The sequence below is a fragment of the Patiria miniata genome, unplaced genomic scaffold, assembly GCF_015706575.1.
Source record: "Patiria miniata isolate m_02_andy unplaced genomic scaffold, ASM1570657v1 HiC_scaffold_9, whole genome shotgun sequence".
Lineage (NCBI taxonomy): Eukaryota > Metazoa > Echinodermata > Asteroidea > Valvatida > Asterinidae > Patiria > Patiria miniata.
Window position 1 is genome coordinate 22,389,207 of NW_024037076.1, and position 25,488 is coordinate 22,414,694.

Below are 25,488 nucleotides of genomic sequence, written 5' to 3' on the forward strand. Positions count from 1 at the left end.
AGATTTTAATACTAAATGACGAGTCATTGGTCATTGAAGCTAAATTCATTCATGAAATATTCGCACAGGGTATTGGCAATCTCAGTATTGTGAAAGTAGTCAAATGCTGCATAATCACATTTGCCTTTTTTTGGTGCACTTTGGTTTTACCCTTGCATGCTCACATTGTGGTGGTATAGCTGTTCAGGCCTCATTCGGCTATGTGTGTATGGTAGTCGTAGCCTCGCACAGTCATACAAGTATGTATGTACGTGAATGAGATAATAATATGTGAACAGGTAGACAACATATGTAATGAAAGGTTTTAGCCTCAGCACCAAACACAATTGTTTCTCTATTAAAAAGACAAATTGAATAAAAACTAGAGGTTGTATGAACAACCACACGGTGTTGGGCCATGGATTACCGCAGACTTTGCCACACACATCAACTCAAAATATGCATGTTTAAATCCATGTTTGAATTTTTCAACATGCCGCCAGAGGGCGCTCTAACATTTGATGACGACACCTGTAAAATTTTTGTACAGTACTGCCTAGACAGACACACACATCTTTGAAAGCAAGTTCGCATCTTCTGCCAATTTCAAATAATAAGGCACTTCCGGTTTCGACCGGAAGGAAGGGTCAAGTGATTTTGCACTTAATACCAAAAATGAAGACCCTGCAATATTGTATCGATTGCTATAAAAAACAAAATCAAATCTGTAGCAGTTGATTTTATATTGATTTTCGTAGATTAAATCTAGAAATCTTTGATTGCTTGTAATATGATACTTGATGACGTCATTGTGACGTCATTACCAGAAAGTTCAAGAGCTATTTTAACTGTGCTATAGTTAGCCAAATCTTGATTATATCTATCACGGTTGATTTTTTAGCAATTTTTGAAGGCGCTTCAACTCTTCATGACATCACCAATTATATTTTTTGAAAGGTCAATCCAGGCAGACATCAACACCGTTGAAAGCAAGTTCATATCTTTTTCCACTTTCAAATTATTAGGCACTTCCGGTTTCGACCGGAAGGAAGGGTCATGTGATTTTACGCGCACAAGATAAAATGAAGATCATATATTATCATGTCGATTCCCGCAAAATTCAAGTTGCGGTCTCTGACGGTTGATTTTATATTGAATTTCAAAGATTAAATTGATTAGTTTTTGAAGTGACGTCACGTGACCCATGATGACGTCATGATGACGTAATTGCAAAAAAAGCACATCTTCAGTTGGTTGTGCATTCATGTATTGACAATTGAAGTTCATATATGTTTTCATTTTGACAAACAGTTCCAGAGAAGAATGTGTCTAGAAGAATAATAAAAAAAAACTAGAGTTTGAGGACAAACACACGGTGTTGGGCTAGAGGTTTTGCTTTTTTCGCATTGTTGATTATTGTTGTTGATTGTTGATGTTGGTTGTTGATGTTAATGTTGATTGTTGATTGTTGATGTTGATTATAGTTGATGGTAGTTGTTCATGTTGATGTCGATTGTTGATTGTTGATAATTGATTGTTGATATTGATTAACAATTATTGATGTAGATTGTTGATGATTGTTGATGTTGATTGTTGATTGTAGATGTTGATGTTTTTGTTAATGATTGTTGATGTTAATTGTTGATTGTTGATGGTGATTGTTGATGTTGATTACTGATGTTGGTTATTGATGTTGAATGTCAGATTGTTGATGTTAATTGTTGATGTTGATTGTTGATGTTGATTGTTCATTGTTAATGTTGATTGTTGATTGTTGATGTTGATTGTTGATGTTGATTGTTTATGTTAATGTTGATTGTTGATTGGTGATGTTGATGTTGAGGGTTGAGGGTTGAGGGTTGAAAAATAGCGCGTGGAGTAATTATACAAAGGATAGTTAAAAAGAGTCAGGTGAGGATCTGCACCCGCGTATGCTGCTGTACTGTAAACTTATATAGTACAATTGTTACAAAAACCCATATAATAGCTCATATCTCTAAAACTAAAGGTCGCACAACATTTGCGCAATACAAGATATTGCTCGCCATACCCTCTTGACCCCAATGTGCATGTTTTTAGAAAAAAAGCGCCCAATTTAAAAAAGCGCCCAGTTGGGCGCTTTTGCCAGCCCAATTTTTGAGCATCATATGACGGGAAGTTCCCTTTTACGCAATCGCAGCGCACTGTTTTTCGGGATTTTCCCTTTGTACGCAATTATCCCCATGTGCTGTACACACAATGTACGTGGCATTAAATGAGCGTTTCAATGCGTAGGTGTGTTCAACTTCAAACTTCAAGGGGGCTGCAGGGCATCCTCTAGTAAATTTATTGTAACGAAACCTTAAGAAGTTTTAGACCTATTATTGAAGTGCCATTTAAAGCACAGAACTGGATTATATCTCTGACGGTTGTTTTTTTAGCAATTTTCAAAGGAAAAGAGGTCATTTCATTGTAACTTCCGGTCTGATGACGTAATCATTTTTTTTTCGCGCACAGGTTTTGTCTGCATTAAGGTCATTATGTATATTAATTTTGAAGCGATTACCGCAAATTTCGCCACAGACATCAACTGAAAATGCATTTTGGACATTTTTTAACCTGCCGCTAGAGGGCGCTCGAACACTTGATGGCGTCACCGATCATTTTTTTGGAAAGATCAACCCACCAACAGGCTAACATTGTTGAAAGCAAGTTCATATCTTTTTCCACTTTTGAATTATTAGGCACTTCCGGTTTCGACCGGAAGGAAGGGTCATGTGATTTTACGCACACAAGATTAATTGAAGAGCATGTATTATCATGTCGATTCCCGCAAAATTCAAGTTGCGGTCTCTCACGGTTGATTTTTTATTGAATTTCAAAGATTAAATTTATTATTTTTGGAAGTGACGTCACGTGACCCATGATGACGTCATGATGACGTAATTGCAAAAAAGCACATCTTCAGTGGGTTGTGCATTCATGTATTGACAATTAAAGTTCATATGACTTTTCATGTTGACAAACAGTTCCGGAGAAGAAATGTGTCTTGAAGAATAATAATAAAAAAAAAAAATAATAATAATAATACACCTAATAATAGTAAATTTTTACAATAACAATAGGTGTTGGGCTGAGGCCCAACACCTAATAAACGCAGACATTTGTTGTCTGTGTTATGTAGTAGAGGGTTTTAAAACATCTCAACAGTTTTTTTAACAGCGGTTTAAAACTATACATGTATGTAACCTACATTTGCAGTCTCGACCAATAGGAATTGGTAAACTTTATTTTGATTGACCATTTTTTGGGTTGATCTTGCACTAAGTTCTATTTGAATTTGTAGATAAGATATGTTCATTGTCTTCATCCCCCAAGTACCAAATCTACTCATAGAATTACTTGACATATGCCTTTCTTGCATGAGCCTAGGGTCCTTCAAGGTGTCAGCCATAGGTGAAAGTTCTCCACAGTATCAGATCTAGTGTGAGTAGCAGGGCCTGGTGTAGTATTCCTGGTTCCTTGCTTTGGCAGCTTTCCCATAGACTGTCTGTCCAGCTCTTGGGTTGATTTCCTACAGGTTTACTTCCGTTGTTGTGTCTGTCAATGCATACATGTAGGTTAGGCAAAAGAATATCCTGGCATCCATGCGCATGATGTGTCCATAGTACATGTTGGGTAGTCGTTCTGTCAAAGATTGGCTCTGTAACTTCCAGAATTTGACGGAGTCAGGACATTTCAAATCTTGTCAGACAGTTTGTGTCTTTCTTTTGCAGAATCCAAATTTCATAACCATAGAGAACAAAGGAAAGGAACGGAGCTTAATAGAGGTCGATTTTGACTTGGTTGCTCTTTTGGCATGCCAGAGTGGGTGGAGGGTCTGCATAGCATGTATGCCAGGCCAGTCCTCCTTTTGGCATTGCTTTCACTTAATCAGTCACCCATAATGACACTGCCCAAGTATTTGAAAGAGTCAACTTTTTCAAGAGCTTGATGTGCATGTTTAATGTTGATTTGCTCAGCGCTACGTCCAACCACTTGGACTTGTGTCTTTGAGACTCCGTAGTCTCATTTGAGAGCTCGTTTAAGACACTAGATATCATGTTCCTTAGACCTCCTGATTCAGCTATCAAGCCGATGTCATCAGCAAATCTCGGGTAGTTTATAAAGATGGTTTCATTTACTTGGGCATTATATTGAACAACTGGGCTGAAATACTCTTGTATCACACCAACCTGGGCTCACTGATTTATCATATAATGCTTTGAGTAGTCTGATATGTTATCCGGAAAACCAAAGAAGGCCATGCAGTGCCATAAACTTGTCTGTCGCACTCCATCAAAGTACATTTCAAAGTCAATGTAACCGTGAAAAGGTGCTGCCATCTCTTTATTCCCTTCCCCATTCCCCAAGTGAATCAAGTACATATACACTCTTTTTTTTAACAGAGGACCTTCCATATCCTCACTTATCACCGTTTGCATAAATGGTACATGTCACTTTTCCATTCCAATGATACTGAATATTATGAATTTTAATATGGCCTTTCTTGTGTGTGTATGTAAAGCAATCTTGAGCAGGCTGGGCTAGATGAAAAGAATTGAAATTAAATAAATTCTTATTATCGTTTACAAACATTGAGTTAAATCTTTTTATTTTTATTTTAGGGCTTGCTGTGGAGAATCTTACAGTGTGTTTGGAAGTGACAATGGTATTGTCATGACTTGTGGAGATGGTAGTAAAGGATGTCTTGGCCATGGTGACTGGAGCAGTGCGTCGAGACCACGTCTTATTGAAGCACTGCTCAGGTAAAGCATGTTTATTGTTTTCAATACACTTATACAGTTAACAGCTTTTTTGGGAATCACAAACTCTGTTGTGCTCAGTGATATAGTTCACATACCGGTACATGTATGTTCATGGCCCATAAGACCAACGGACAACTAGTTGAATGACTGTGCGCATGCGCACTACAATAAATTGCAGATGCTGATGGTTTTCCCCGCTAGCAGACGACGCACTACGGTGAAGTTGGACAAACGAATAATGACACTTGTATCGAAGACAAGAACAATCCAGTCAATTACATTTGTTGGAAGAAAGAAAACACAATTAACTTCAAAGTTTAAGGGGATTTGGGAAATAATAACTTTAAATAATAACAAAGTGGAATTTTAGGAAACCTTTAGAAATGGAATCCACCAATTTACCTCTTCAACTTCCCTCAAATATTTTTATATCAAAATTATTTTTGATTGGAAAAAAAAATCAAAGGATACATGAACAACACAGAAATATTATTGGAATGCATATGCAATTTTAAGAGAAAAATGTACTTTTAAAATTTAAATCACTGTTATTTTCGTTGTCCTGAATGACCGTTGGACTCGCTATTCCATTCTAGATATCGAATACTCGTTTGCATGGGCGAATGCTTACTCGCATTGTGCTTTCGGTCCATAGTATAGTGCGATTCTTCGGTCGCTATCGATACCCATATTTCGGCAGCGCCGAGGTCTTTTTGGAATGATGGCTTCTTTTGTGGCTTTCGTATGGGAGTACAGTACGAAAAATGGAATGAACGGGAATATACAAACAGTCCCATTTGTCAAAACACTAGGTCTACATTTAAAGGACTACTTTTTCATATCATTGCAAGGACTGCAGTTAATATTTTAAAATATCCAGAAAAATAAACAAAAATGCTTGTTTGATGAATGATAAACCAAGAGGCTTGTTTTATGTTTACAAGTTCGTATGCAGAATTTTGTTAACAGGGTGTTGGATATTCAGATCACGCTTAGCAAGTTGTAAATTGTGCATAACTGACCCCAATTTTTTACCTTGTAGAATATCTTAAAAAGCAGGGGGGGGTAGGTACCAATTTAGAAATGATGAAACTGTCAAGGGACAAAGGGGACAAGCTCATTTTAAACAAAGACTGACTCCAATAATTAATCAAGGGAGACTTTCAAAGATGGGTTCAGGATTTTTTTCTGCAATTGAGAATGTGAACTGCAATAAGTTACAGAAGTTGTACTAAAAAAACCCAATCAATTAAATTAAGCATATTATAAAACTGGAATGGGTTCACCATTCACACAAATAATGACAATTATTTGTACCTTACTTAAAAAGTTACTCTAAAAACATATTTGTTGCAAAAGCGGGCATGCTTTCTTGTGCACATTGATTAATGTAAAGTTTTTAGGATGTTTGTTTCCAAAAAGTATAACTGTGATTTTCTCGACCAAATAATTTCCAACATTTTCAAAGTTCAGTTTCTAGCTGTAGCTGGATGCCATTTTCAAATCTCGAATTGCCAAAAAAAAAAAATCAGTTGCCTTTAGTGCCCCCTCCCCCCCTCCCCCCCCTCCCCTTGAAGAACTTTAAAAGTTGTATAAATCCAAGGAATGCCGCTAGTAAAACAAAATTGAATTCTTACCGAATGTGAAAAATCACTACCAAGACAGAACAACCTCATCGTAGGAGACAGTATCATTGCAGACACTTTGCCATTTCAGTTCTGTGTCCAAGTAGAGTCACTGGTAGCCAAAGCTGTAAAGTAACCGTGGGAATATGATATGTCAGAGATAATGTTGTAAAGAAAACTGTTTCAGCATTTTTCCACATTTTTCTAAAACACTGCTAAAGTGGCATACATTGGTGAGGCATGTGGTTTCAAGTCAACTCGGTCACAAATCAACTCGGCCCCACATCAACTCGGTCCCAGGTCAATGGTAAATTTAAGGGAAAATGCTCTAGCAAGGCACTAGGGGTGGAAATCATATTGTGCAACATTAATTAGGTACATGAACAAAATACTGGACAGGATTTTTTAAAATTATCCGACCTTTGTTTGTATTGACCTGGGACCCAGTTGACCTAGGACCGGGTTGACTTGGAACGAGTTGGTTTGGGACCCAGTTGATCTTCACCCATTGCAAGTTTGTCAATGGCATGGTTCATCACACCTCCAATGCTACACCATGGGACTACACCATGTCTCAATCATTTCAAAAATAATAAGTCCTAACATTTTGCATATACTTTCACACCATGCCCAATTCCAGCAGTGGTGTGGATAATTAGGACCACATTTGTTGTGTGTGATTTTTTCTGTGTAAGAAAATGGAGACACTATCATCATGATCATTTGTTCAGAGTATTCAAACCATTTGTCAACATGGTCAAAAGGTCAAGTCACATTTTGTTAAGAATTACTCATCAACATGAGAAGAAACACCAAGAAGAAAGACAGCTTGAGCCTTTCTGAGGCTGCAAAAGTCATATTGCAACTGTCATTTTCAAAAGTAATTTATGGATTGAAAAAAAAAATGGAAGTGTCCTAAACTACACAAGTTCCGCGATTCAACACGACATTATGTGGGTAGGGCTTTGTGCCGTACGACATGCAGGCTTTGTGCACAAACACACGTAGCACTATGTGAAATATGTACATGGCGCGAAAAATAACCTAAAAAAAAAAAAAGCCTGTCCCAAAAACCTCCAAATGCTTTTCATTCACGGCATGAAAAATGGCTAAAAAAGGTCCTCGACTCGCAATTAATGAAGGAATCACAACTTAGAAAAATTATTCTCATGTAGAAAATTGAGTAAATTTACACCAACTATTTTCATGAAACTCGACACTTCACTGAAATAAGTTGGTCGTAAATGCAGCGTTTTCAAGCCGAATCTATTAGATATTGAAAAATAATCGTTACTAAAGTCTGAATTTGCTCATAAATATGAAACGTGCACTGAGTACTTTACGATACACTCCTCAATTTTCATGTAATTTATCCAGCAAAAAATTGTCAACAATGTTTCACACAAACCGCGCGAAACCTCAGATCACTGGTTGCTATGTGTAACCAAGTACTAAATGGCCACCGTGAACGTACATGAGTTTCGACCTCTGACTCCGAGACCAAGACCGAGACCTTAACTTCCGAGACCAACAACAAGACTTGCAACTCGGAGACCAAGACCGTCACTTTAGAGGACCGACAAACATGCAATATCACTCGCTTTCATGTTTGTAAAAAATTACTTCGGAATCCTTGCAAAACTATTTACTCTAAAATAAAAATACTTTCAAGAAATGTCAAGCTTACACGTTTGATTACAAAAAATAGCAGTTACTGTGGGGAAATCACTATGGCAAGATATTAAATATTAAGGCAACATCGTAGCGCCAGTGCATCAAGGTTGTAACTCGATTCTGGAACAAACTTGTATCTCGCACTAATATGCTCCGTGCAACAAGGACGTATCTCACGAATTGTGACTTCCATTGACTTTGTGTATAAATCAGTGTTTTTACCCCTCAGCCGAGAGGCTCGAGGGGTATTGCCATCGCCTACGGTGTCCGTCCGTCCGTCGGTCCGTTCTGACCATACCCCCCTTGTAGGGTGATGTTCCTTTCAGGACACATCACCCCACTATTTTCACAATAGAAAAACATCACCCCAGAAGAGAATCTTTAGAAAAAGGGATAATGGGAACACAATGCTATCACCCCACAATTCTGTCTGGCTGGAACGTCCGTATGTCCGTTCTGACCATACCCCCCCTGTGGGGTGATGTTCCTTTCAGGACACATCACCCCACTATTTTCACAATAGAAAAACATCACCCCAGAAGAGAATCTTTAGAAAAAGGGATAATGGGAACACAATGCTATCACCCCACAATTCCGTCTGGCTAGACCATCCGGGCAGCTTAGTTTCCGGATGATAACTTGAGTTAGAAATGTTGTTTGGGATTGTAACTTCGGTAGGGGGTTGCCCTTAGAAGTAGGCAAGTTGGGATTGGTTTTGGGGTCAAAAGGTCAAAGGTCACCGTGGTGAGTTAAAGGTAAATGGTTTCTGGATGATAACTTGAGTTAGAAATGAGATTTTGGTGTCTAACTTTGGTAGGGGGATGCCCTTGGGAGTAGGCAAATTGGGATTGGTTTTGGGGTCAAAAGGTCAAAGGTCAAGGTCACCGTGGTGAGTTAAAGGTAAATGGTTTCCGGATGATAAATTGAGTTTTTGGTGTCTAACTTTGGTAGGGGGTTGCCCGTTGGAGTAGGCAAGTTGGGATTGGTTTGGGGGTCAAAAGGTCAAAGGTCAAGGTCACCGTGGTGAGTTAAAGGTAAATGGTTTCCGGATGATAACTTGAGTTTTTGGTGTCTAACTTTGGTAGGGGGTTGCCCTTGGGAGTAGGCAAGTTGGATTGGTTTGGGGTCAAAAGGTCAAAAGGATGATAACTTGAGTTGGAAATGAGATTTTGGTTTCTTACTTAGGTAGGGGGTTGCCCCTTGGATACAGGGAAGTTGGGATTGGTTTTGAGGTCAAAAGGTCAAAGGTCAAGGTCACCGTGGTGAGTTAAAGGTAAAGGTAAATGGTTTCCTGATGATAACTTGAGTTAGAAGTGAAATTTTGGTGTCTAACTTCGGTAGGGGTTTGCCAAAAAAGTACAGGCATGTTGGGATTGGTTCTGAGGTCAAAGGTCAAGGTCACGATGTTCAGTTTAAGGTTTGGTTGCCGGATGATAACTTGACTCTGGCTGAGGGGTTTCAACAGCAACGCTGTTATTTTTTTAAATGAGATGCAACCCTTGGGTTTCATGTACATGACGTCACACGCCATTTTAGATGATACAACCTTGTTGCACGGACACAACATTATGTACGAGTCAAGAAAAAAAACACATCAAAATTCAATTTTTATCCCCCTAGCTGTAAGCCGTAGGGGGATATTGCGATAGTGTATTTCTTCTGTGTATATGTATGGGTGTCGGTGAGAAGGCATTACATTCACTGTGTGGACTTCCGAACAAAAAAGGTCCACATAAACCAGGTAGAGGCGATGTTGTGTGGACGTGGGCAAGTCCACACAGTGTTTCAACCTTTGGAAAACAGGTTAAGAGGCATTGGAGGGAGTCATAGAAAAAAGATTGGATTGAAAGTGTTTTCACAGTGAGAGTAAAATGATTGTTTTCCGAGGTTTACTACACGAAACTACACGAAACCAAGGGACTGTCAACACTTGGTATGTAACGTAAACATGTATGTATGATCTGATACACCGTGCCCTCTGGAGACGTACACGTGTACAATAGGGATAAAAGATTGTATACGTCTCCACAGGACAATTTCTAAAGGTGAATACGTCTCTACAAGATTTTCACGAAATAGATATATAGATTTTACTCAAAAACTAGGAATTTCCAAGGTGGGTTGATTTGTCGCAAATGGAAGAGTTTTAGAAAAGGGATAATAATTCCGAATTTTAGCCAAGGAAATTAATTCTGGTTAAAATAAGAGCATTTTCAAACTTCACTTTCAAACTCGAAAACTTTACTACACGAGAACAAAGAAATGTCTCCACAAGAATACAAATTTCAGTATGTGTGTATGTATGTATGTATGTATGTATGTATGTATGTATGTATGTATGTGTGTCTGCTTTTGTTTATGGTGTAAATCGAGGACACACACGTGCAACATTATCGATGAAACAAGGACAGAAACCGAATTTCCTCGGTTTGAAAACGTGTATAGACAAAGGAAACGGGAATAGGGCAATAGAAAATGTTCGATTCACACTATAAACAAATGTTTGTGTCTGTGTATTTTGTTTTGATTAGGATAACTCTTGTTAGCACGGTAACTTGAGAAATATTCAGCACGATAACTTGAGAAATAGCCGAAAAATCGGCTAGATATAAGCCGTATCCGAACTATCGGCTACAGCTTGAAATTGCAAACGAGTCTTATGAGGCATGGCAACCGCTGGACACCAGCCAGTTAGAATAATACATGCGTGCAAACAACTTGGAACCAGCTTGTGTGTCATACACTAGCTTTTTAAGATGGCGCCCAAAAGATTGCCATGTGAGTCATCATGTTCGTAGTATTCACAAAACATTTTTCGAACTTTGTGTGACATCATCATGACTTCCAAGACAACAAAAAAGGGACAATTCTTAGTGACAAGTATTGAAGGAGTTTGAGTTTATCACAACGTCCAGAAAAGATAAATCAGCATGCGTTTGCAAGCTTTTTTGGTGGGATATTTCTATCGCGTACCGTGGCTCTAATGTAAATTTGTGTAAAAAATGCAAACTCGAAACTCAACATCGATAGCATGCATCTCAGAAAGATATGCGCACTCGTTATTATTGTTATTATTTATTTGACTTCAACAAACAAATAAAGACAGTAAAAAAAACAACAACAAGTACAATCAAATATCCTATGGCCTACAGTACACTAATGATGTGCATCGGGTCAGGTTAACCAGGCCAAACCGACCCGAAACTTAGAGTAGGATATAAACTGAATCTGAGCCAAAACCGATCTTATTCCCTCAAACCGACCCGACTCGACCCAACAAAAAATATGGTAACACCGACCCGAACTGACTGAACACTAACCGACCTGAAAAAAAACAACAACGAAATCTGGCACGGACAAAGTGATCACTTTTTTGTGCCTGCCTTACCCATGTGGCATGAATTCTTTCGCAAAACCATCGTCTCTCTCTCTCTCATACTCGATGGGTTGATCGAGAGTAACTCCGCTTATTGAACAAACGCATGGTCGCCACGCGGTATCATGAAAACTGTTACAATCTATCTGTTTCACTGTCAGTCCCGATCCAACTGGAGAAATTAATACCGGGGGAACTTGCACACGTTGGCTACACCACACAATGGGCTGCGGTCACAGTGACTGTCAATAATATTGCATCACCTGAATATCTCAACTGTTTCAGGTTTTTTTTTTTTCAAAAAGATGGCTAAACTGACCTGACCCGACCCGAAAATGCAAATGCAAAACCGAAACCAAACTAAATCATTATTCACTTTCCCTTTTTGGACTGATGACATCATCAAATCAGAAATAACTTGTACGTCAATATAAAATATGTACTGAAATTTGATACATTTTTGTTTTAAACAAAATCATTGGTTGTACTGGAAAGGTTAAATTTTCGTGATCCTTTGTTCTGACATAAAATTATTCATAACTTAACTGGGCTGTGTCTAATAAAATAGTTGTCGGCCCGATCACTCTGCGTTTGTATCTCAACAAGCGCCTTGACCTCTAGTTTTAATATAAAATTAGTCAAATTTTACCTGCACCCATCGAGCTACACGTTTGTACTCAACTCTTTGGTGCTTGGGCAGTACATGCAACCAACACATGCATGCGCATACAGACCTGTGGTTGCTGTGAGCTGGGTGTTGTGCATTACTTTGTAATAGTGAGGTGTTGGCCATACACAGGAAAATAGCAAGTTCTGTTTGTTGTACTTGAGATGTTATCATGAACTATTCAATACTACTCATTATCAGGAGTCAGGTTGGCGAAGCGGTACTTTCCTCGCCTTCCACCGCTGTGACCCTGGTTCGAATCCCGCCTGGGCCAATATGTGGATTGGGTTTTCAGTCCCTACCTGATTACGTGGGTGTTCCTCAGAATATTCCTCTGGGCTTTTCCTCCCACCTCTAAAACTGTAATTTCTTCTCATTGCCTCTACAGGTTTCTTCAGGCTTTCGAGCTACAGTCCCCAGGGCACTTTTGAGGAATCCTTGGTTTCATTACCAGAAAGAAATAAAATTAAAAAAATTAAAATTTGTTTTAGACTGATTTGCCTTAAATATTTTTTTGTAGTGTTGACGTGTCGGCAATATCCAGTGGACCTTGTCATGTGGTTGCAGTTGGAGCTGATGGTGAAGTCTTTGCATGGGGTGTTGGTAAAGATGGAAGACTTGGACTTGGTGATGAAGAAGACCAGTGAGTACCATTCAAATGTTGTCTGTTAGGAACAACTGTTCAATAGTTCTGTTGGCAGTCTTCTATTGGGAATGTTCTGATTGTTGTTTTAGTATGGGCGGTTCCCAGGTAAATCACATTATGTTAAAAGGGGGTCTACCTTCAGCTTCATGGTTTTATTCTGTATAATTTCTTACCATTTCAAATCTATCACAGAAGATCTCTTGAATTTAACTGACTAAATTCAATAAAAGAAAACTACCATGGTAAATTTTCTGCCTATTTGGCAGTAAGAGTTGATGAGTAACTTACAGTACATATGAAGAAAAATGCCAAAAATTGAATACATTTTCATTTGAAAGTCTCCAGACTCCCTGTTGGATTGAAATTTTGTAATGCTGTTACTTCATTAGGGTGTAACATATGCTACCAAAATGAATGTTAAAACTAGAACTATGTCTGTTTGATGAACAGAGAGCATAGGGCTTTTCCGTATTAATTTTTTTGTGAGTTTATGTTTTGTTTTGTCCATATGCAGTCAGGTTAGTTCTCCAGATTTGGTTTGTGCCGGAAATCCATTTTTTGGGGTCCTCAAAAGTCAACCCACATGATACATGTGAATCCAATGAGAAAATGGGGGTGAGGGAGGGGTAGAATGTACTAATTAATTATTCATATCAAGTTTTGCATGTCCAAATTTACTCTGATCATATGAAGTTTGTGTCCCATTGAGAACGTGGTTGGAGTAGATTGATGGAGACTGATTATTTACACACGTAGATCAGTGGTAGTGGGATATGTGTTATGATCGCTCTGGGCTGAAGATGTGATTTTGAAAGTCGCGATGCTGAAAAGCACGTGCTGTTTTGGACTGTGCAGTTCCAGTGCGACCTACATGTACATGTACATTGTACATCATGTACAAAATGCACCCTGAACTGTACGTTAACCACAAAGAGCTGTGTGGACCACACCATTTGTGGTAAAAGGGTGTTCTTTCTTCAGAACAATTCACCAGCAATAGCATTTCCACTGTTTCAAACTTACAAATAATACTTTTTATGAAGTCCGAAACATTTCCTTGTTTAAAAATAGGTTCTTCAACATCATCATATATTTTTTTTAAAGAATTTATTTGAGGAAATGATGTAAAACCAAAAAAAAATTTGAATCAGCCCTATCAATATCAATGAATTTTCAATGTTTATTTCTCAACATCATAATACATGTAAATTTATGTGTTACGTAACAAAGATGAGATTCCTCCTTTTACGGACGGATATCAATGGATGATCCGTCCATAAAATGGCGACTCGGCTGATTTTTTAAAGAAATTTGTTACTGAAAAATTTCGTTTTTGACGTTACTAGGTCGTTGCTGAATATAACAATTTGATAAGTTTGGTAGCAAAACGAGACCTGTTTGTTATTAGGAAAACAATCAATGAGCAATGATTGCCACAAAGCAGAGTTAAATGCTCCAGGCTTCGACAATGCATGCGGGAAAATTTGATCGTATTTTGCATGGGATCCGTTCGCAAGCCCGTTCTGCAGGCGCTGGCCTGGCACAGATGGCCAGGATGGGTAGCAATTTTCGATGTTTATTTCTCAACATCATAATACATGGAAATTTATTTATGGAATGTGTTACGTAACAAAGATGAGATTCCTCCTGGTAAATTGTTTTGTAGCATTTGGAAATTACAATCGCCGATGACTTCTTCTTTCAGAGACTTGTGTACACATCATTTGTCTTGCCGCGGCGATGCCAATGTATTATTTATAATCTGAACTACCCATTCTTGAAATTGAAACTGGACTGTATTAAAATCAAGAAAATTTCTCAAAAAATATCACTAAAGACAAAAAAAAAATGCAAATTGCACACAGAAAACAGGAAAAACCTGATTTCATTTTCCGTAGTCATGACTCATGACATGGCTAAAACTGGAACTGGTGTGTAGCTGTGGAGGTGCAATGTACATAATGTAGGCCCCCCGGCCTAATTCTCCGTTTTAGTTCCAACAAAGAGCAAGAAAGTGGTTCAAACTTGAATTCAATGTAAAGTTAAATACATGTTCAAGTGTTCTGTTCTCACAATTTGCACTTTGATAAACTAAACGCTCAACTTTTGACAAAACATTGAGGGAACTAATAGATAACATCAGACAGCATCCTTGCAATAATTTACAAAAAGTTATGTCATAGGGCCTAAATACTGGTACAATCCCTCTAAAAAAAAAGAGTAAATTAATATATTGATGAAAGTATGTGGTTCTCAACTTTGAGTACAGAAGAAACTTTATAAGAGCAAAAATACATTTAAGAAAAAAAATTCAACAAAAATTCTTCTTATAATTAAAAAAAAACTTCTGCTACAAAATTTCCAAAGAGGGTGGCCAGGAATCACCTCAGATTGCACCACAGAGCATCTAGAATCCAAAATTCTGGATTCTAGATGCTCTGTGGGCCCCAGACCCCACGCCATAAATTCCAACCAAATCAGACTTACAGTTCTTCAGATCTAAAATCCTTAAAAATATACCTTTAAGATGATGACACATGACTATTGATGACGTCATAATGACATCACTTGTCAAGAGCCAAGTTAACCTTGGGGTCTTTGTTTGTTCTAGTTTGAGGCCAATCGGATTGCATTTTATGGCATATTTTGCTAACGGTAGTAGAAGAAAATGTAACAAGTTCTTAAATTAATACAAAATCAGGTGATGACATCATGACGTCACTTCAGATTTTGTTTACTAGAAATACTATCTACCTACCTACGAAGTTTCAAGACGATCGGACTTAGCCTTGTATGTGATTAAAAAAAAATGCATTTTAGATGATGTTATCATGACGTCACACACTTGTCACATTATTGTGCAACTTATGTATGACCTAACATACCCATTACAAACAAAAAAAGAATTTTGCCTGTTTTTTTTTATGCCCCGCCGGCGAAGCCGAAAGGGCATACTGTTTCCGCCTAGTCTGTCCGTGTGAGTTTGTCTTACATTAACTATGTGGACTTGTGAACAAAAGATGTCCACATAATGCAGGTTGTGTTGACGTTATGTGGACTAAGCCATGTCCATAACGTTTTGCCCTCTCTGGAAAACAGGTTTAGAGGCATTTTTGGGTTAGGTTTATCCGTGGCAGAATGAAGTGAAACACTATAGGGAATCATAGAAAAAAAATTTGGGTTGAAAGAGTTTTCACAGTGTAAGTAAAGTTATTTTTTGTACCAAGTTTTCTTAACTACACGAAAACAAAGGAATGTCCACATAGCATATGTGGACATAAACAAACGTGTGTGTGGGGGTGTGTGCGTGCGTGTGATCTGATACACCGTGCCCTCTGGAGACGTGCACACAATAGGGAACGAAAGATTGTATACGTCTCCACAGGGCAATTTCTATAGATGAATACGTCTCCACAAGATTTTCACGAAATAGATATATGGATTTTACTCAAAAACTAGGAATGTCCAAGGTGGGTTGATCCATCGCAAATGGAAGAGTTTTAGAAAAGGGACATTAAGTCCGAATTTCAGCCAAGAAAATTAATTCTGGTTAAAATAAGAGCATTTTCAAACTTCACTTTCAAACTCGAAAACTTTACTACACAAGAACAAAGAAATGTCTCCACAAGAATACAAATTTCAGTATGTGTGTGTGTGTGTATGGGTGTACGTGTTTGGTTCCACAGCGATATCTGGATTGAATGTCCATGTATGTCTTGAACCTTGATACAATGAAGGTAGCTTGCTAGTATATCTTGCAGACAATGAATGAGTTTGGACCCCATAAGACAAAGGCCAAGGTAATTAGGATTAAAATAATAGGGTGTTGTTTTTTTTTCTTTTCCCCAAACCAGTTCACATGTACATGAGCAAATGAAATCACTCACTAGAGTATTAGGGGACCTGTGTACACTGTTTATACATGTTTTTGTTTTTTTAATCAATGTGGCTTCTTCCCCCCTTTTTTCTTGGACAGTCATATTTTTAATTGAAACAACAGAAAAAAAGTGTTCTCAACAAACACATGTACATGTACAGTATTACTAAAACATGAGACTTGCACCTTAGTACATGTACATGTATATGCAGCTCAGTAGGTTGTTCTATAGGAGTTTTTGAGTCACTTTCGGACCCCATAGGCCAACTGTTCTCATTATTAAAATACAAAAGAAATGATGTCATGCTGATAATTCTGCTTATTCAAATAACCATATTTTCTTTTGATTATTTAAAAATTCTTATTTCCATGTAGGCCCCATGCTCAAAGCATTATGCTCATAGGATTTGCCTTTGAGAAATGTCTTGCTTAAGACTGAAAATATAAGACTGAAGGCATCAATACATTACATACGGTATATAACCTAAAGAAAACAATAATGATGTCAATGAACTTTCCATGTGAACCATGTGAGTTGATGTAATTAATAGAGTGGTGTTATGTCATGGAAATAGGCATGGTTGCGGGGCATTTGTGTTTTTCAACACTACTTTTCTTGTTGTAATGTTAAAACACAGTACCAACCCTCGAAGTAATGAGAACGATCTTCTGTGGCGGCCTAAAATAAGCTCTGGAATCTGAACCAATCAGAGTGCTCGCATAGAATTTGCTAGCGATTCAAAATACTCCCATATGTGGTGTACAATATTGAAAACGTATTCGCCAAGTCGGTAATTGAACATCAATAGTCAGCATCATTTGGTCTGGGAATCAGACTACGGTACTGTATACGCAACACAATTACCGACTTGGCACCAAGTCTAACAAAGCATCAACTTGAAAAACATGATATGTGAAAAAGCCATATGATCTGTTCATCAAACAGACATACATGTAGCTCTAGTTTGACTGCCTATTGCTCTGTTTTGTTTCTGCCTAATATAGGTTTTCCCGTCCAATTTCGCACTTAGTGCATGCAAAAGTAAAGATAGGTCATTCAATTTCGCACATAGTGCATGAGAAAGTATAAATAGGTCATTCAATTTCACGGATAGGGCAGCCAAAATCACCAATCGGCATTCAAATTCGCTATGGGGCAGCCGAAATGGCCAATCGGCATTCAAATTCGCTACAGTGCAGCCAAAATGGCCAATTGGCATTCATAATCGCGTTAGGGCAACCAAATTCGCCAATCGGCATACAAATTCGTACATAGTGCAACCAAGTTCGCCCTTGAAACCCCCTCGAGCTAAGTTGGAGCATTCTATTTCACCATAGGGCATCCAATTATACAATTTGTGCATCCAATTCAGCACATGTAATATTTTTTCTATTTGTTTTTTTTTATAGCTTTCTCATGTTTATGTCTTCTTCCACTTTATGAGCTTGCTTTGTCTATATTAAGTCGCCGAATACAAATCATATTTATCGGATGGCTCAAAGGCATATGAATAAACAGAGGGAAGATGTCCTTACATTTCCCTCTGTTAATTCATATGTTTTTGGTTTAATCTTTGTAAATTTTCCTTCTTAATGTATATTTTCTTGTGGCCATTTGCACCATCTCTTTAATTATATGCATTGACTAGAGACATAAATCATAGCATTTATACAATATCATGATTTTCTTCTTTCATATAGCATATATATATGTACTTCTTGTGTTTTTTATCTTGTATCTGTTTTCATATGACTTTAATCATTTAAAACAATCTTTCATCACAACTTAAGACATTGATTACGGTTTTCTTCCCTTATAATAATTCTTTGTTGAACCTTTTATAATCTTTTTAAAACATAATTATAACTTAATGTATATACCTAATATGATATCGCAACTGCAGATGGTTATATTTACTGATCTTTGGTAGGAAATTTACATGTTAAAGTTCAAAGCTCAAAACTCAGTCATTTTTTCAGCCATTGATGTTAATTGCGTAATGTCTGCCAATGTAAATTCTCAAGCTGCTGATAATTATATGTGGAAAGCAAAAGGTGAAATGCAAAGAATGCATTACCAAAGGAGATGAAAGAAATATATATACAATTTGCGCCAAGGCGCTGGTGAGGAACAAAATAACTTGCTCAATAAGCAGGCCAATGCTTCTATAATTTACATTTCACCTCTAGGAGACAAAACAAATACAACTATCGAAGCCCAGGCATCTGTAAAAAATAATGTAAATTGTCCAGTGAAGTTTTATGAATGGTCATTGGTGGCACACATATTGCAGGTTGGCAAAAACGCGCAAAGAATATTTGAATATGTATTACTGTATACAAGTCATGTAAATACAGTGCTAAATTGAATGCACTAGTTATGAACATGAATACCCTATAGCGAAATTGAATGCTCTATCTTTAGTCACGTGTCCTTCTGTGCTAACTTGAATGCACTATGGCGAATCTGAATGCTGTTTTTACACTTTTGATTGCTCTATGGCGAATCTGAATGCCCATTATGAATTTTTGGCTGCCGTATGGTGATTCTGAATGACTGTTTTTCTTTTTCGACTGCCCTATGGCGATTTTGAATGACTACTTTGAATTTTTGATTGCCCTATAGCAAAATTGAATAAACTATTTATACTCTTGCATGCACTAGGTGCAAAATTGGATGGGAAAACCTATAATTAAAAACCATGTACATGTGCACAGAGATGGATACACTATTATTTTTATGCCCCGCGGCGAAGCCGAAGGGGCATACTGTTTCCGCCTTGTCCTTCCGTGGGTGGGTGGGTGGGTGGGTGTGTGGGTGTGTGTGTGGGTGGGTGGGTGTGTGTGTCCGGACAAATCTTGTCAGCGCGATAACTTGAGAAATACTTAACATATGAACTTCAAATTTGGTTTGTGGATTGTTCTTGGTAATCCTAAGAAGCCTTTCGCATTTGGGGCCAAAAGGCCAAAGGTCAAGTTCACAGTGGCTAAAACAATAGAAATCTTGTCAGCGCGATAACTTGAGAAATACTTTACATGTGAACTTCAAATTTGGTTTGTGGATTGTTTTTGACAATCCTAAGAAGCCTTTCGCATTTGGGGCCAAAAGGCCAAAGGTCAAGTTCACAGTGGCTAAAACAATAGAAATCTTGTCAGCGCGATAACTTGAGAAATACTTTACATGTGAACTTCAAATTTGGTTTGTGGATTGTTTTTGGCAATCCTAAGAAGCCTTTTGCATTTGGGGCCAAAAGGCCAAAGGTCAAGTTCACAGTGGCTAAAACAATAGAAATCTTGTCAGCGCAATAACTTGAGAAATACTTTACATGTGAACTTCAAATTTGGTTTGTGGATTGTTCTTGGCAATCCTAAGAAGCCTATTGCATTTGGGGTCAAAAGGTCAAGTGTCAAGTTCACAGTGGCTAAAACAATAGAAATCTTGTCAGCGCGATAACTTGAGAAATACTTAACATATGAACTTCAAATTTGGTTTGTGGATTGTTCTTGGCAATCCTAAGAAGCCTATTGAATTTGGGGCCAAAAGGTCAAGGGTCAAGTTCACAGTGGCTAAAACAATAGAAATCTTTTTTTTATTCTGAGATTATAGGGATTAGGGATTAATTCATATAAAACCTACAGAAGACACTAATGCTGTCAATGAATGTTCCATGTGACCAAGGTACATGTAAGTTGATGTTAAAAGAGTGGTGTTATGTCATGGGAACAGTCACGGTTGCGGGGCATTTGTGTTTGTAAACACACCTGACTTGTTTATTTATTTTTTTAATTCTAGTGCTATAATAAATTGTATGTATTCTCCCCTGCCCTTTTTGCTGCAGTTGTGAACCAAAAGAACTGAATATGGGACAGATTTATGTACGTGACGTAAAATGCGGCATTGATGGCACTATGTTTCTGACAGACATGGGCTGTTTGTTGGCATGCGGCAGTAATGAGGACAATAAGCTGGCACTCAACAATAGACAAGGTTTTCTTATGGCAATGAAGAACATCTTCACAAAGGTGAGATTCTCCCTAGGAGTTCTTCCAAAAAGTTAGAATATAAACTCCTAGGACAACAGGATGTCCGTGACTGAAGATGCATTTGTTATGGTGTAAATCGAGGACACACACATGCAACATCATCAATGAATTGAGGACAGTAACCAAATCGAGGACGACCTTGATAAGAAAACATGTACAAAACCAACTAGAGGTTCGCGTTTGTTGTTACAAACGCAGAGTGGTCGGGTAGACAACCATTTCATTAGACATTGTCCAGTTACGTTATGAATATGTTTATGTCAGAAAAAAAAAGGACCAAGAACTTCAACATTTCCAGTACCAATTATTTTGTACAAAAAGAATGCATCTGTTAAGGTATGATAAATTTCAGTAAGCAGTTGGGTACACGTACAAGTTATTTCCGGTTTGATGGCGTCATCAGTCAAAACAGGGAAGGGAGGACACTTGTTTATCATTTAGTAAAAATAATGCATGGAAATATGGAAATTAAGTGTATGTAATAAAAACAGCTAACTTCCAGTTTGATGACGTCACAGTATTTGGAAGCAAAAGGTCAATATTAAGTGTAGCAGATGTCATTTTGGGGGGGGGGGGGGGCAAAAAACAAACTCATGTGATAGGGATCAAATGATGGATTTAAATTAAAAAATAAAATGGTCATTGTTGAATTCTCCCTACAGTAACTTCCAGTCTGATGACGTCATGATTATGAAACCGTACAAATTCATTTGTGGTTGCTCACGGGATATATAAGGGCAATATATCATACAAATTTGATTGAGGGCTTTAACATTAAAACAAATTAAACTGTTTTCTATGTGCCGCTGGAGGGCGCCCTTTCGTGGATGACGTCAAAATAATGTTTTTTTTGTGATTGGCATTCCTCCATAATGTATTTGTCTGTAGTAAAATGCTTCCGTTTAAGAGTTAGATTCAGTTTCTATTGTACTTCCGGTAACACCGGAAGTAAAGGTCAAGCAGTTTTGTGCCCGGGAATAAGAAATGTTGCTCAAGGCACCGTCTACAACCTCACGAAAAAACGAACACGATACTCTATTTAGTTCAAGAGATATAGGTCAAAGTATTTTGTCAAATCGTGCAATCAAATCGCTTGTAATTTGATACCTGATGGCGTCATGATAACGTAACATCAGTTATAACATCTTCGTAACATGGTACATGTTCACACTAGGTTTTATGATCATACCGTAAACAGTTTGGAAGAAATTGTGCTTTGTTTCAATTTCAGGCTAATGTAAAGGTCAAGCGAGATTACGTACACGACAAAAAATGTTTATCAATTTATGGTCTATCTGATTACAAGGTTGGAGCTTAATTGATCATTTTGTTGAAGAGTTATAGATGAAAGGAGATCGTCATTTTTTCAAAAAATCGCTTGTAATTTGACACCCGATGACGTCATAATGACGTCAGTGTAACATGCACCACTCGGAATGAGGGTCAATATATGTTAAAAGTTACAAGTTCATATCATATACCGTTTAGGAGAAAACCCGCGGAAACGTGCTATGCAGAAAAAAATATAAATTGTATATACGCATATAAGAGAATGTCCGATCGTCATGAAACTTGTGGGTAGGTAGATAATGGTACTAGTATGCAAAGTCTGAAGTGACGTCACAATGACATCATCGTTTGATTTGTTATGATTTTTTTTTATATTTATAATTTTATTCTGCTTCCAAAATTGCACACTTCCTTTCATTGGATTGACTGTAAACTTGGTTCAAACCAAGACCACAATGACAACATGTGCATTGTGAAGGGTTTTCAAGATGACGTCATCGCAGGGCATATGATGTCATGTGATAAATCTTTACTTTTGGAATTATTCTAAGCATTATGAACAACTTTTAACTGTATTAAACACTCTAAAAAATGACTGCAAAGGACAAACATACATGTAGCATAAACATTTATAAAATGCGAAAAAGCCCTGTGTTCTGTTTGAAGAGACATAGCTCTAGTCTTTATTAAAATAGTCATAACTTGGGAAGAGACTATGCAAATCAAGTGAAATTTTCACAATTACTATGTTATTTTGTTGAAACAGAGCGAGCCACATATTTTATTTTAAAAATTGTTCTAATGCAGTTACTATCTTTTTGACTCCCCTATGTATATATAATTAATGCCATAAAATCACAATTAAAAAAAAAAAGTTTTGCCTCGAAGAGTATTTTGTGATTCAACTTAAAAAAAAACTTTAAAAAAATTGCTATAACTCAAAAGATCCCGTCATTTATATAAACATTCCAGGGTACTGTGGTGTTTTGAGCCAATTGGATGAATCATTTCCTTTCTTGATTTTTGCATTAATCGTCTTTTATAAGGAAATACATATGTGCTTGGCTGGTTTTAAGCAAGTCTGTTTAAGACTGGTGTTGCGGCCTTACTTATCTAGTGTGCCAACTATACAGAAAGGGAAATTTTGCTTCAATACGCTGCGCAACATTTTCACCAACGCCAAGTTGTGTGCCGAGTTCTTTGCGGTTGTACTGATGCACTTTTAATATTGGAAGAAACATACAAACATTACAAGCTACCAGCAGCTCTCGTATTGTACGATCAGGCTAAAAAAAAATAGTTATGCTTCCCATTACATGACGTTTGGAAATAGGTTGGGTAGGTAGGGAATTGGTTTTTTTTAATTTTATTTTTTACCTATTTTTTTTTGTGTACGATCAAATGGAGGCATCTGCATGAAGGTAAAAGGTAGAAATTGATAAATTTGCTTCAATGTGGTGTCGGCAGACATAGCAGAGAGACTCACCTTTGAAGAAGATTGACCCTCTCATTTGGTATGTGACTGTAACATGCTCAATTATCCGCTGAATCAACCCGGACAAGTTAACACACCGGATAGGTGAGACTGTTACACAAGCTTGGGGAATGGATGCTGATAATTGCTTGAACCAAAGGCGAAGGATTATTTTTTGACTTCCATCAAGAGTAATTGTAAAAGTTTTCTGAATTTCTGGATGTATTTTTAATGAATTTTGTATTATTGATTTATACAACAAAGTATTCTTTTATTCTATTTATGCACAGACAGAAGTAGAGGGCAGAAAAGTTCCTACCAAAATCAAACCACTTGCTTCCTTCAGAGTTGTAGACATGATATTGGGTCCTCACCATAGTGCTGTTCTTGTAGAACCTGGAGTGCTTTTCACATTTGGTAGAAACACCCATGGGCAACTTGGCTTGGGTCATACAAAACCTCGTGAGGCACCTATGCAAGTTAGAGAGATGTCAGACGAAAATGTATTGGTAAGTCAAGTAGCATTAAAGGTGATTTATTTCTCTTGGCATTCTGTTGCATAATAAGCTATTTAAGGATGTTTTTTAAGTTAGTATTAGAATAAGAAAGAATCCTTGAGCATAAAGAGTGGTACCACCAGGCTTCATTGCTCAATAATTAACTTGACTTTACCTGTGCAAAGATACACAAAAGGAGAATTTCTTTTTTGCTATTGCTTCCATTTTTATTTTCTCTGTCTGATGGGGATTATATAAACCACCCTTTCACACCTTTACCATATGCCAGTTGTATCACAAGTATACAAATAATATAGGTTTTCCCGGTTATTTTAACAATTGTATCACACAAATTCCCTATATCGATACTTAAACATGGCGAGGCTCAATTCTCAATTTGAATTTCAAAAAGCCAGCACTAGATTTCATTTAAGGTTCAGAATAATTCAAATTTTTAGCACACCGATTCGTCCTAAATTTGTGAAATTCATCTCATGTAGCAATCGGCATTGAATTGAAAAAGCAAATTCGTTTTTTTGACATAGGTTTTGATGTTGTTGTCATTACATTTCATTTCTGGTGACTTAAAACCATATGATTAGAAAATGTGCCAAATTTTTTTAACTTATTTGAAGAATTGTGCGCATGAATAAAATGTTAATTTCAATATATATAATTTCCTTATAGGCCTATGTATAAATTAAGGTATTAGCTGTAAGGTTTGAATTTTTTTCTGTGTTTCACAATTATCATTAGAATCAGTAGTAGCCCTTTCACAATATGCTCTTTACTTATAACATGGAAATTAAGCATTAAGATCAAACACTTTCGTAATGTTGCTATTTGATGAATAAAACCACAGAAGTTAGGTCTGTCTATCAAAGAGCAATATTACAAAGGTGTTTGATCTTGATGCTTAATTTCCATGTCTTAGGTAAAAAGCATATTGTGAAAGGTCTATTCCTGATTCTAATGTTAATTGTGAAACACAGAAAAGGAGATTCAAAACTTACAGGTAACTACTGTTATTTATACATATTAGGAAATATATGTTGAAATTTTATTTTTTATTAATGTGCACAATTCTTTCAATAATTCCAAAGATTGGGCACATTTTCTAACGTTTTAAGTCACCAGAAACGAAATGAAATGACAACAACATTCAAACGAATGACAGAAAACGAATTTGGGGCACAGCCTAAGATCTCGGCCATCCAGTGATTAAAAATTATGAAACTCAGTGCATGCAAAGAACAACTTAACATTAACGTACCCAAGAAATTCCATGACTATAGGTCAAAGGGTTTTGGAGTTTTGGCTAGTTAATTATTCATATGCACGAATGGTAATTCTGCTTCGTGTACACTACGTATATGGGGAAATTCAGTTTTCACTACGCGTAGCGGCGGAAAGGTTTTGCTGCGCGGCAACCCGTGGTCCAAATTTTATGTTTTTGGTATCAAAAGATGCACTAGACTCGAGGCTAACAAGTCAGGACAGCTCGGGTTGGGAAATAAAAAATTTGTTCAAGGGTATTGCGGAAAAAGTTGAT

General features: G+C 37.3%; 1 protein-coding gene across 1 annotated transcript in view; it reads left to right on the forward strand.

Annotated features, from left to right (window-relative positions):
• Positions 1–25,488, forward strand: part of LOC119720968 (serine/threonine-protein kinase Nek8-like) — a 189,496-nt gene that overhangs the window by 69,602 nt on the left and 94,406 nt on the right. Inside the window, exons 14-17 of the mRNA XM_038190833.1 lie at positions 4,626–4,766; positions 12,629–12,751; positions 20,471–20,654; positions 23,730–23,948. Coding sequence (XP_038046761.1) covers positions 4,626–4,766; positions 12,629–12,751; positions 20,471–20,654; positions 23,730–23,948 — 667 coding nt within the window. The remainder of the gene's footprint in view (positions 1–4,625; positions 4,767–12,628; positions 12,752–20,470; positions 20,655–23,729; positions 23,949–25,488) is intronic.